At 37.8% G+C, this 12170-nt stretch overlaps 1 protein-coding gene across 1 annotated transcript in view; it reads left to right on the forward strand.

The window, feature by feature from the left end:
• The window catches only part of LOC104402893 (peripheral plasma membrane protein CASK), a gene marked incomplete at its 5' end in the record, with an annotated part of 45539 nt that extends 34405 nt beyond the window's left edge, over positions 1 to 11134 (forward strand). Inside the window, 3 exons of the mRNA XM_010010887.1 lie at positions 1080 to 1282; positions 3481 to 3564; positions 9719 to 11134. Coding sequence (XP_010009189.1) covers positions 1080 to 1282; positions 3481 to 3564; positions 9719 to 9895 — 464 coding nt within the window. The remainder of the gene's footprint in view (positions 1 to 1079; positions 1283 to 3480; positions 3565 to 9718) is intronic.
• Between the last annotated feature and the right edge of the window lie 1036 nt (positions 11135 to 12170).

A 12170-nucleotide genomic window follows, 5' to 3' on the forward strand; every position in this document is an offset into this window, starting at 1 on the left:
GAAGCTCCCATATTTTAGTGTGTGCCTTCTTGTCCTGTCATTGAGCACCACTGAAAAGAGACTGCCTCCATCTTCTTTACACTTTCACTTTAGATATTTGTACTCATTGATGATAACCTTCCTGAGCCTTGTCTTCTCCAGGCTGAACAGTTCCAGTTCTCTCAGCCTTTCCACACAGGAGAGATTCTCCAGTTCCTTAGCGCCCCTTCACTGGATTCTCTCCAGTATGTCCGTGTGCCTCTTGTACCAAGGAGCCCAGATCTGAATACAGCACTCCAGGTGTGGCCTCACCAGTGCTGAGTGGAGGGAAAGAATTGCCTTCTTCCACCTGCTGCTAATACTTTGCCTAATGCAGTCCAGGATACCTTTAGTCCTTCTTTGCCACAGGGGCACATTGCTAGCTCATGTTCAACTGTCTACCAGGACCCCCCTTAGGGCCTTTTCTGGATAACTGCTTTCCGACTGGTCAGCCCTCAGCATGTACCAATGCATGGGGTTGTTCCTGCCGGGTGCAGGACTTGGCACTTCCCCTTGTTGAATTTCATGAGGTTCCTGTCAGCCTGTTTCTCCAGCCTGTCAAGGTCCCTCTGGATGGCAGAACGACTCCCTGGTGTTATCAGTTACTCCTCCCAATATTGTATCATCGGCCTCTTTACTGGGGGTGCACTCTGCCCTGTCATCCAGATCTTTAATGAAGATGTTGAACAGGCTTGGTCCCAGTACTGGCCCCTGGGGTAAAATGGAGATGTTAATTGAATTGATTAGAAACTGTAAAAACTGTGGGTTTTGGCCTTTTTTGCTGTTGAAAGTAGCTGATAGGCTCTTATAGTCTTGACCAGGCAAAGGTTATTTGTGACCTTCTGTTCTTCCTCTGTTACCTTTTCATTTTTACCTTTTCCACATCCCTTATTCTCCCTCTTTTCCCAGCCCCTGTCATTCTGCCTACCTCAAGCTCATGCTTCATGGTTCTATATGTGATTTGACAGGTCATCATTCAGCAAATAAATATTGATAAACAAAACAAAATGCCATATATGAGCTTAATATTGCTTTTGTACTAAAAATATTTGTATTTTCAGATACAACCCGACCTCCAAAGAAAGATGAAGAAAACGGGAAAAATTACTACTTTGTATCACATGACCAAATGATGCAGGATATATCCAACAATGAATATTTGGAATATGGCAGCCATGAGGATGCAATGTATGGGACAAAACTGGAAACAATACGAAAGATCCATGAGCAGGGACTAATTGCAATACTTGATGTAGAACCTCAGGTAACTGATGAGAAGTATATGAAAATGGGACTCATCACAAATCAACCTTATTTTATTGAGATACATTTATTTTTATTGATTGCAAAGTAAATAATATATACAGTAATATGAAACAAAAATCCCTGGACCACCAGGGTATCAATTTGTGAAGTAAAATTCTGGTAACCATCTTGTTAGAAGAACATACAGTAGAAGTAAGTTAATACTTCAACTTGGTGTGCAACCACTGTAGCTTGAAAATCTACTTACCATGTAACTTTTTACTTTATTATCCTCATGTCCAGTGAAACGTGTCAAAACAAGTTACTGACATTGCCTACTAGGAGTAGTGTTTTGATATTTCAAAGATTTCTCTTTGATGCTGTTATAGATGGTAATCTTGTTCCTGAGTGACTCTTGGCTCCATATCACTATTGGGCATGGTCAGAAACATTTCTGTTCAATCACTGATATTGATCCTGTTTGCACAGTGACCAGATCAGTGTTGGTACCTTATAAACTCCTTTCTGTGTTGTGGTATTAGACTTTTCAGAAGAAGGCAGGAAGGAAAATCAGGCTCTCAAGAAACACTAACAGATTGTTCATTCATTATATAAAATCTTCAGTGGAAAATGCTGATACATTTCCTTTGTTACATCCATGTAGTCATGACTATGAGATGTGTTTATATTTTTTGTTAGGTGGAACAACATGAATATGGACAAACATGATGTTTATATTAATCTAGGATATTGAAGGAAATGGGAGGAAAGGCAAATTAAAATTGTTACCAGTGTTATCTATTTAAATTTGCTGCCTTCTTTCTTTTTTGTGAATGGATTCAAGAAGTTCAAATTCTTTAATAATTTCATAAGAGAAATAAGATACCTGACTAAATTATTTAGGACTGTTCACATAGTACACTGGTATGGTGCTGTTCTGAAAAATAAAATCCCATGTTTAACAGTTCTCCGGGAGAGCAGCGTTTATACTTACTTGAAATGGAGCAGCTGATAAAAGCAAACTTTCTTGATAAACCTTTTCAACTTGCATTATTCATAAGCATCACAATTCTCAGAAGCCATTTTAATCTTTCTCAGCATATAGTTACATTTGGTAACAGCCACCTTTGGTACACTTCTTCTATGTGTGTATAGGAAGCCTCTTTCTTAACTAGCTTCCTCATGCATCCATCTTAGCTTATTAAGACCAGCCTGTCTGTGGACTTATTCCTAGTTATCTTACACCACTTGCCTTTTTTTCTCATAGGTACTCTTAGTTATGTGAGTTTTGTTGACTTTCATATATGGGATTTATCTCTTTGTTTTGAGGAGGTTGGCATAGATCATATACATAGGTCAGTTTCAAGCAGCAGAGAGGAAAACCTCTTTAGCTTGGGAAGAGGATGAATTGTGGGCTCTGTTTGCTTGTTTTAAAAAGAAAACAAACTTTGGAAAATACAGAAAGTAGAAGGAGCAAAAAAGACTAGCCTTTAGCCTGACTTTATCTTGTCCATCCATTTGAGTTCAGCTGACGTATGTTTGTTTCCTTTCCTGCACTTCAGTCTAGCTTGGATCTGTACCCAAGTTTTATGTATGGCAGCTCTGAGTGTCACTCAGTAAATTATGGCTAAGACAACTTTTCATGATAACTCTTCTTTTGCATAGATTTGGTTCAGGGGATTGGTGCTGCATTTACAGCATAGTGCTATGCTCACTTTTTAAAAACTTCAAACCACTCACATCACATTTTCATTTGTTTCAGAAAATAATAATAAGGAAGTGTTGGTACAAAAACCCAGGGGAAAAAATGGTAGAAAAAATTATATTGTAATCAGTATTTATTCTAAAATACAGTTGGCTCTTTTCCCCAGTTATGGCATGTCTGAATTTTTTAACTTGTTAGTCATTCAGTTTAAATGCAAACGGAATTCTTACTCTTTGAGACTGTATGGAAGGAACCTCTCTGAAAATGCTAAAGCTTTTATTGTCTTGAAAACTCACTTAAGGGTAAATATACACTTCAACCACCAAAAATGTAAAATAATACAATAAGCTAAGTGTCTGTGTTACTACAGTCGTGATTCTTCTTCAGTTAAAAACAAATACCAGTGTTGGTAAATCAAGATTTTATATGTTTTGCTTGTGCAGCTAAACTTGTTTCACATTGATTGTTGGAGGATTCTCCTAAAGTATCTATCTGATTTTTTTTTCACCTAGGCATTGAAGGTCCTGAGAACTGCAGAGTTTGCTCCTTTTGTTGTTTTTATTGCTGCACCTACGATTACCCCAGGCATTAATGAGGTATGGCACGTTGCAGTCTAATGTCTTATCAGGGACAGAATTAAGGATGAGATTCAAATATGCAGATAAGCCTCATTAATTGTTTCCTTGTTGAGAGGCAGAAAGACAGTTGCATGGCAGCATTATTAAGTTCATTGAGATATATTTATTATTTAGTAACAGATTTTTGTAATTCAACATTCAAACTTCAAGTTAAAGGATCCATATGTTGTATTCTAAAAATAAATATTCTTTTATTTCATTCCCTAGCTCAGAGATCCATTTCAAATCCTTAACAAGTTATTAGCACAAATTACTCAATTCTGACTTGCAATGCTAGCACTAAATCACAGCTGGCCTGAACTGAAGAAATGGATATGCATGACTGTGCTGTCATCCCACCTTTATCTTTAGTATTTTTTCTATACGGCAAACATATGTATGAGAAATAGGCTTATTAAGTTCAGAGACTGTTCTCTATGAATTGGAAGCTTTGACTAAAGGGTTAATTGCTTCTAGAACAATGTCAAGTATTCATGGAGGTCCACATCCTGAATTTCGTACATTGTTTTTCTGGAGTATCCACTCTGCAGATTACTACTGATTTCAAAGATGTTATCAAGCAATTCTGGATTTAGAGCTCACAACAGTAAAACAGGGAAAACAATATTTATACAAACACTTTATCTGCTCAGCCTTTTTTAAACCATGATATTAAGGTATTTAATATTTAATCAATTGCATTTGACCATGAATCTGTTCCAAATGTCCTACATGGCTCCTTGGTCACGCAAAAATAAACTCAGAAGCCCAGTTTCTATAGAAATGTAGTTACAATATCATTAGTATGAAACTGTAACATTACTGCAGAGGGTTGCAGGAAAATAAGGAACAAGGCAAACATATTTAAATGTGAGTGCCCTGAATGATTATCAAAATAGCTAGTGGAGAGTGAAAAACATTGGCCTCGACTGCAATTTTACTGGCAGTTGGGGCATTCTACTAGTTCATTGTTGCTGAAGGGACTGATTCTCTCTGACTTGTTTCTGGGACACATAGTGCCAGTCTGCACTGGCCATGGCACTTACCAGATCCTTTAGTGAGCTACTTTAGCTCTAAATTGGATTTTTGTTAGTTTTGAAGCGTCTCGTGAAGACTCTGGCAAACACAATTGCCAGAACAAGCAGGGAAAGCATATAGCCAGGAAGAGAGGTGGGGAGAGGGGGAAGAAGGATCTTTTAACTTTTACAGCAGTAAGTTATGTCATTTTACTGTGGTTTATGGACCCATACTCTAACTGGTGTACATCATGAGTGTACAGATTAAGATCTCTCAGAACATCACAATTTGCAGTGTTAGTGAAGTGACAGTTTGTCTAACCACTGGTGTTGGTAAATTTGTATGATCTTGAGAAAATACTAAAATTTTATATTTTGCACTGACTTTGCTTTTGTGCAAGCAAATGGCATGGCAGCAGTAAAAAAAGAGAACTGCTCTTAGGATGCATCAGGCAAGCATTGTGCTTGTACCAGTGCTCAGGCAGCCAGGTACCCTGCATAATTATCTAATTGCCTGGGTTTGTTGCCTCCATACCTGTGTCTCAGCTCCCAAATAGTATTCCTTGTCCTCACTTATCTGCCAGTGGTACTTAACTTTTAATCTTCCAGCTGTAGGATATAATATAGAGATATTTGGGGCAGCTCATATGAGGCAGAAAATGTTTTCCATGGTACACTGGGAAGAGGACAGAAATGTACCTTTTATAGTAGTGGTGGGGAACTACTTGTTCATGACAAAGAAATATCAGTATTATGTTCTAAATATTTGCATTCATGCTGTAAGACTGTCTTTATTTTAAGCTTTTGTGACTGAAGTCTCTGCAAACAGGGTTTCACTCAGGCACATGAATTGCTGAACTGAGGCCATGCTTATAAAGCATGATAATTTATGGATCAATTAAACTTAAGGAAAGGGTGGGCAGGAAATCATAATAGCAACAGACCTTACCCAAATACAGGATCCTGTTTTCCCAGGTTTACTGGGCTGCATGAAGGAGATACTCAAACTGTGTCTGTGTGTGAGCAGCCTGCAAGGCAGCAAACAAAGGTGGAGAGTGTGTTCCATATTTCCCATTCATGCTTCCTTTTTGAAGAGGTTCATTTGCATAATAAGTATCCCTTTCTGTTTATCCTCTTATCCTGCTTTGTTTTACTTATGCTTTTTGAGAACACTTCTGTAAATGACTGTCCTTTTTCCCCCCTTATGTTTTCTTAAATTTCATCTTTGCTTTTCTTCTCATTTTCCTGCACTCGTACTAATCGTACATAGCTGCCAAAATGGTGCAGAAAATTGCCTGTAAGTACCAGCTAGGGGCTGACAAGGTAGTCGTGGTTATTTCAGTAGTTTTAGAATGTAGATATGCTTGTTCCTATTCAACGTTACTTTTGCCATTGGAATAAAAAATTAATGTAATGATGACTTCAGATACCTGCAGTAAAATTATCTGCTAGTGAAAGAGAAACTAGAGAGTAAAATTTCTACTTTTACAGCTGTACATCTGAACTTTGTGGTAAAATCGGTGTAGAGGCCTGATCTTAGAAGTATCTCTCTTGAGACACTTTAGCCTGTCATAGACCACAAAAAATATCTCAGTAATCAAGGACCACACAGCAAGAGGTAGGAGACAAAGTATTATGCTTTCCAACTGAATATAGCAGTGCACTATGAGCAATTCTGCAAAGCACAAAACCAATAAAAATCATATAGGAAATCTCCCAGAGTGTACCCACCTGTCCAATCACAAAGGAAATGTAAATCAGATTATTTCTATGCTAAAACAGAGAGAGAAGAGAGGTTATCAGGAAACAGGGGAGTAGTTCCTCTTTCCTCCAGCTGTTTTCTACCTCACATTACCCAGGCAGCAGCAAAGAGGAGTTGACAGGCTCCACTTTTTTGATCTAAATCTTTATTGAGCCAAATTCTTCTGAATTTTAGCTATGCATCCTCCCTTCCTACAGCTAAAGAATAAAAGTATCTTTTTCTCAAGAAGTGTGCAGTCCACCAGCTGTTTAAATTGAGGAAAATTTCTTTCTGTTGGAGAAAAATTGACAAAGGCCTAATGGTATGTTTATACATTATTCACAGCCCTAGAAGGGAATATTAGTGATTTGTTGTAGGCTGTGCTGTGGCTGTCACAAGTCACAGCTATTGTCCTATGAACTTTAAGGCAAAAAACCCCCAAAAAACTAACAAACCCAGCCTTCAGATACTAAAGGTACTACCTGTGGCCATTATGTACATGGGAGAGATTTCATGGATAAAAGCCATGTTTCACTCCTTTCTGTCCCAGCTATGGTGGAGAAGAAGATTAGGAAAGTGAACTGAATTCTAGTGATAGGGAAGAAAAGTCTGTTCCAGTAATGGACACAGTGCAACTAAACACACATAAAAGGCCTGTTACGTGAGAGCTGAGGAAAGAAGAAAAGACAGAGATGTTCTGCTCCCAAATGTGGAATTAATGAAGTTGTGGCCACTCGTTTGTCTGTCTGCAGCTATCTGAATATTTCAATAAATATCTTCTTTCTTGACCCTATTGAGAGCACAACTGATGGAGAATATTCTTCTTGGAGAATAATCTGAGGTGTTCACTATTCAAAATTTAATTCAGAAATTTTAGAGAAATTGAGAGGATCTTACTACAGCAAAAATTTTGAGGAAGTGTTAACTTCAAAGATGAATTTTGGCATTTAAGACTTACAGACACAGAGGAAACAGCAGTCTGATGCAGTTTTGAATGTACAGATAGATACTCACAAACCACAAATACAGATGAAATTTGGTCACAGAATAAAAACAAAAATCAAGAACTTTAATCTCATTTTGCAAAACTTTAGAAAATTTGAACCTATTCAAAAACTGCTGCAGTGGCCCTTCTCAAACTTGTTACTGCCCTTGAAAGTTTATGAAAGAAGTAACATTTTACATTTCCAACAGACTAGGAAATTTAGATACTCCAAAATACAGTAAAGTTAGATCTAGGAGAATCTAAGAGACAAAAATATTAAAATTCAGTTAATTTTTGAAACACTTAGTTTTGTGACATCCATATGTACAAGGTAAAAATTAGTATTCATTCTTCCTTATCTTGCAGTTGGGGGGGGTTTTAAATGCAAATTTTTCAGATTTTTATTGTCAGTCACAGTAAGATAGATGCTTTACTGAGAAAAGTTTGTTCTCATATTTGTAGGTAAAGATGACACTGATGGGAAATATGAATAGTGGTTAAATAACTACATAGGACTTAAGTTCTAAGGCTTCATGGGGGGTTTTCAGGTGCTGTTAGCCTTGTGCCATGAGATTAAAACTCTTTTAAAGGTGCAATATGATTTTGTAAAGACTGGCTTTAAATATAAAATAAGTCTTAGCTAGATATATTTAAAGCACTGAAAATATTCTGCTTGACAAGTATGATTTTTTTTTTCTTTGTAGGTTAATTTAAGCAGAAAAGTTTAGATCCTCTGCTGATACAAATTGATTTCTCTTTCGGAATCCATGAGAAATTGGCAGTGTACCTAACTAGGTTTTTGGCTTAATGACACTGAGCCATATGAAACATTCCACAAAAATATTTAATATTAGTATTGATCCATGTTGTCCAATTTCTTAATAGAAGAAATCGTATTTCCATGCACTGGTATTTTCTACGGAAGCTCCATGCATCACATCCCTTGTACAGAGTGCTTGTGAGGAATATTTGTCTAACTCGGAATTAAATTTGTAGTGTGAAGGAGACATATCCCCCCTCCCCTCATTTGAGGCTGCAGCTTCTGGAAAGAAGCAGAACTGTAACTTTAGTGCAGAACTTCTCCTCCAGAAGTGGCTGGTTTCACTGCTATAGGAAAGGAGAACTGTCTCAGTGCAGGTTCTTCCCTTCAGAGGACCTGAAAGCCAGTGTTCCACAGCTACTTGTCACTGTAATTACAGATACTTGGAAGCTAAAACAGAAAAAAAAAGGGAACAGGGGAATTTCTTATTAGATGGATAAAAGTCTGTTCCCAGAATAATTTCTTGTCAAAACAGCTATAGGCACTGTGCCTGTGCTTCCTGCAGCCTAAAACTCTGTTATAATGATGTGTATCCCAATTGACTGAGCAAGTAGGATGACCCAACAGAGAATTCATAGCAGCAGTAATTTATACTATTCATATATAATTTTTTCCCATATCCACCCCAAACCTGTGGGGCAGAAAGGACTTGATCACTTTCCTGTGGTTATTTCAAGGTTCATGAAAGCAGCAAATTATTTTTCTTTACTTTTCCTTTCTTTTCTTTTCTTTTCTTTTTTTTTTTTTTAATTTCTAAGGGAATTCAAAGGAAGAAAATTGAAACTTATAATTGCTGCAGAGCATTAGAAGGAAGGTGTTTGGAATCCTTCTCTCTCAGGAAGGCAGACCTCACTAACAAAGCCCATCACTGTAGCGTTGCTGGATGCACAGTCTAATAGCGCACCCACAAAGTAGGATGCACTTGTTTCTGTAAAGACACCAAGCCATGGAAAGCACCAGTCTCCTGTCACTGGCCCTTCTTGAGCATGGGCTGTGTGGTTTGTCTTCATGTTCTCACATGAAGATGCTGGGAGTGGCATGCTCTGAAATAGGAACCATAAAGTAATATGGAGTGAAAACTTCCTTATCAGAAAATGATTATTAAAGGAAGTAGGCCCAGAAGACTGATGTTGAACAGAAAACATTACCAAAATCTGGAACAGCTGATACCTGACAATATACCCATCCTGTTTCTCATGTTCTTACCTGGACATAGGCCAAATTTGTGCTCATACTTCTGCACTTCATACATTTTATTCATATATGGTCTCTGTTGCTCGTATCTGTGCTGCTTTTCTAAGCTTCCATCCTCTACCTTGCTTTGTTAACACTAGACTTGTGTTTTGTCTTAATATTAATATCTGAGTGCTGTTTGAATGTCAGCTTCAAGAGAGAAATTGTGCCATTTCTCCCATGCAATTTCCATAGATTGAGGTGGGGGATCTAAACCACCTAGGCCTCCCTAAGGCTTTTTTGCTCGTTTCCTTCTCTGTAGCAGTTAGAAAGCTGGTTTAGAAACATACAAAAGGATCCAACTTCTCTCTCTCATTTTCTTTTCTGACCCCGAACAGGATGAATCTCTTCAGCGCCTGCAGAAGGAGTCTGAAATCTTACAGAGAACATATGCACACTACTTTGACCTAACAATTATCAACAATGAAATTGATGAAACTATCAGGCACCTGGAGGAAGCCATTGAGCTTGTGTGTACAGCCTCACAGTGGGTCCCAGTCTCCTGGGTCTACTAGACCAGTCATGAGAGAATTGAAACGAAAAAATCTGTCACTACTGGGAACCACCTCATACATGGAAAACCTCTTTGTTATTGACCTTGTGTCAGCAGGTCTTGGACCCTAGAGACTACCTAGATGTAGTGTGACCTAAAATATAATTATTGTCATGTCCGAATAGATAGGAGGAGGGGAAAAAAAATCAAACACTAATTTAAAGAGACAGTATCTTTTTTTTAATCATTTCTCCTAAACTTTAATAAAATGTATCTTTAAATATATGTATTATTCAGTCCTTTGGAATGTTATATTTTTGGAAATCATAGCTTTTTATTTCAAGGGCCCCTAAAAACTGCACAAAATAGATGCTGCTTTCTATAATCTATTTTAATAGTAATAATAATATGATTCTGTTACCTTAACTTGGGGGTGGAACACTACATTCTTTTTAGAGTCTGATTTTATGGATTGGAATACTTTGCTTTCCTTTATTTATTTGAAGTAATTAGTCTAGTGGTTACGAAACAAATTCATAAATTTTAAAGGCCTTTTTTTGTGCTTTTTTTTTTTCTAGGATAGCATTTTTAAGTACTTTTGTGTAACATCCAGATAATGTGATACTGTCTCTTTGAAGAACTCTGTAAAACTTTTAGAAATTTGAAATTGGGTCTTGACTCTTAATGCATGTGGACAGTCGCAAGCGTTCATGCCGTTGGTGTATCTGTGTTGATAAAACCTGTAATCTACAGCAAAGTACATTCCGTTCATGGGAACACGTACCCAAGGGAATAAAGTAAAATATTATTCTGACTAAGTTGTAAACCTATGCACATCCCTTGCATTTTGGGCAACTTTATAAAAAAAAAGAAAAAAAAAAACAAAACTGATTTTTATTAATAATAATCATGTAGTGAAATGTGTTTGTAATTTTGTCTCAATTTAATTTGTTGTAAGGTGGGAGGGGGCAATTACTGGTTTCACCATTTCAGATCCGTGTTGTCCGAGAGTATTAACGTTTTAATTAAGTTTAAGCAAAGAAATGCTGATTTTTAATATGTATGTAATTGTTTAAAAATGCACACATTTTGAAAGAAAATACTGTGCAATGAAGAAACCAGTTTAGGCATTGCGATAAACTGACTATTCCAAAAGACTCATCTACAACAGCCCTGTAAATTCCTTTAAAAATGGTAATTGACTCTACAGTCTGACCAATTTTTTTTATTTTAAATATACTTCCTTTTATGTGTTCAACAATTAAATGCTTTTGGGTCCTTCATTTCATTGCAGGGAGTTTCAAGAACAAATCAGCAGCTCGTGCAATAGGAAAAGGTTTCTTACAGTCTGTTAAGGGAAGGCTCTTGGAAAGGCACAGCCAGTAGTGTGTTCCAGGGGCTCTGCTCCACCTGTACAAGCACAAGTTAAACTAATTCAGAATCGAATCAGAGCAAAGCCAAGTAAGAAAATTTACCATGTGCTGACCTGGTGTTTAGTTTCCCTTCTTCATGCACTTACTGGTCCAGATGGTTTGCATTTTTTTCTGAAAATGGCTACAGAAGCAAGCATTGCCACCTCTTTTTAGGTGTCAGAAATGCAGTGTTCCTTAAAATGATTTATCTTCAAAGCTTGGTTGGTGTGCTGTTGTGTAGTATGAACTTTAGTGTTTGTATTGAAATGATAGAGTGTTCTCAAAGGATTTATCCTCAGAGTTGAACTATCAGCTGTAATTGATCTGTGGGCTGTTCCAGTTGTTTGGCACCACTGCACATGTAATCAGAAAAAGTTCTCACAGTTGAACCTTTATAATAGTGGTAATCATCTGAAACTGAACATGAGCAGGCTTCAGTGTGCGCTCACAGCCCAGAAAGCCAACCATATGCTGGGCTGCGTCAAAAGAAGCATGACCAGCAGGTTGAAGGAGGTGATCCTGCCCCTCTACTCTGCTCTTGTGAGACCCCACTTTGAAGTATTGTGTGCAGTTCTGGTGTCCTCAATATAAAAAGGACATGTAGCTGCTGGAGCAAGTCCAGAGGAGGGCCACGAGGATGATAAGAGGACTGGAGCACCTCCCGTATGAAGACAGGCTGAGAAAGTTGGGGCTGTTCAGCCTGGAGAAGAGAAGACTGTGTGTGGAGACCTCATAGAAGCCTTCCAGTATCTGAAGGGGGCCTACAAGGATGCTGGAGAGGGACTCTTCATTAGGGACTCTAGTGGTAGGACAAGGAGCAATGGGTTTAAACTTGAAGAGGGTACGTTCAGGTTAGATATAAGGAAGAAGTTCTCTGCTGGGAGG

This window comes from Nestor notabilis, unplaced genomic scaffold (assembly GCF_000696875.1).
Source record: "Nestor notabilis isolate BGI_N333 unplaced genomic scaffold, ASM69687v1 scaffold8700, whole genome shotgun sequence".
Classification (NCBI taxonomy): domain Eukaryota; kingdom Metazoa; phylum Chordata; class Aves; order Psittaciformes; family Psittacidae; genus Nestor; species Nestor notabilis.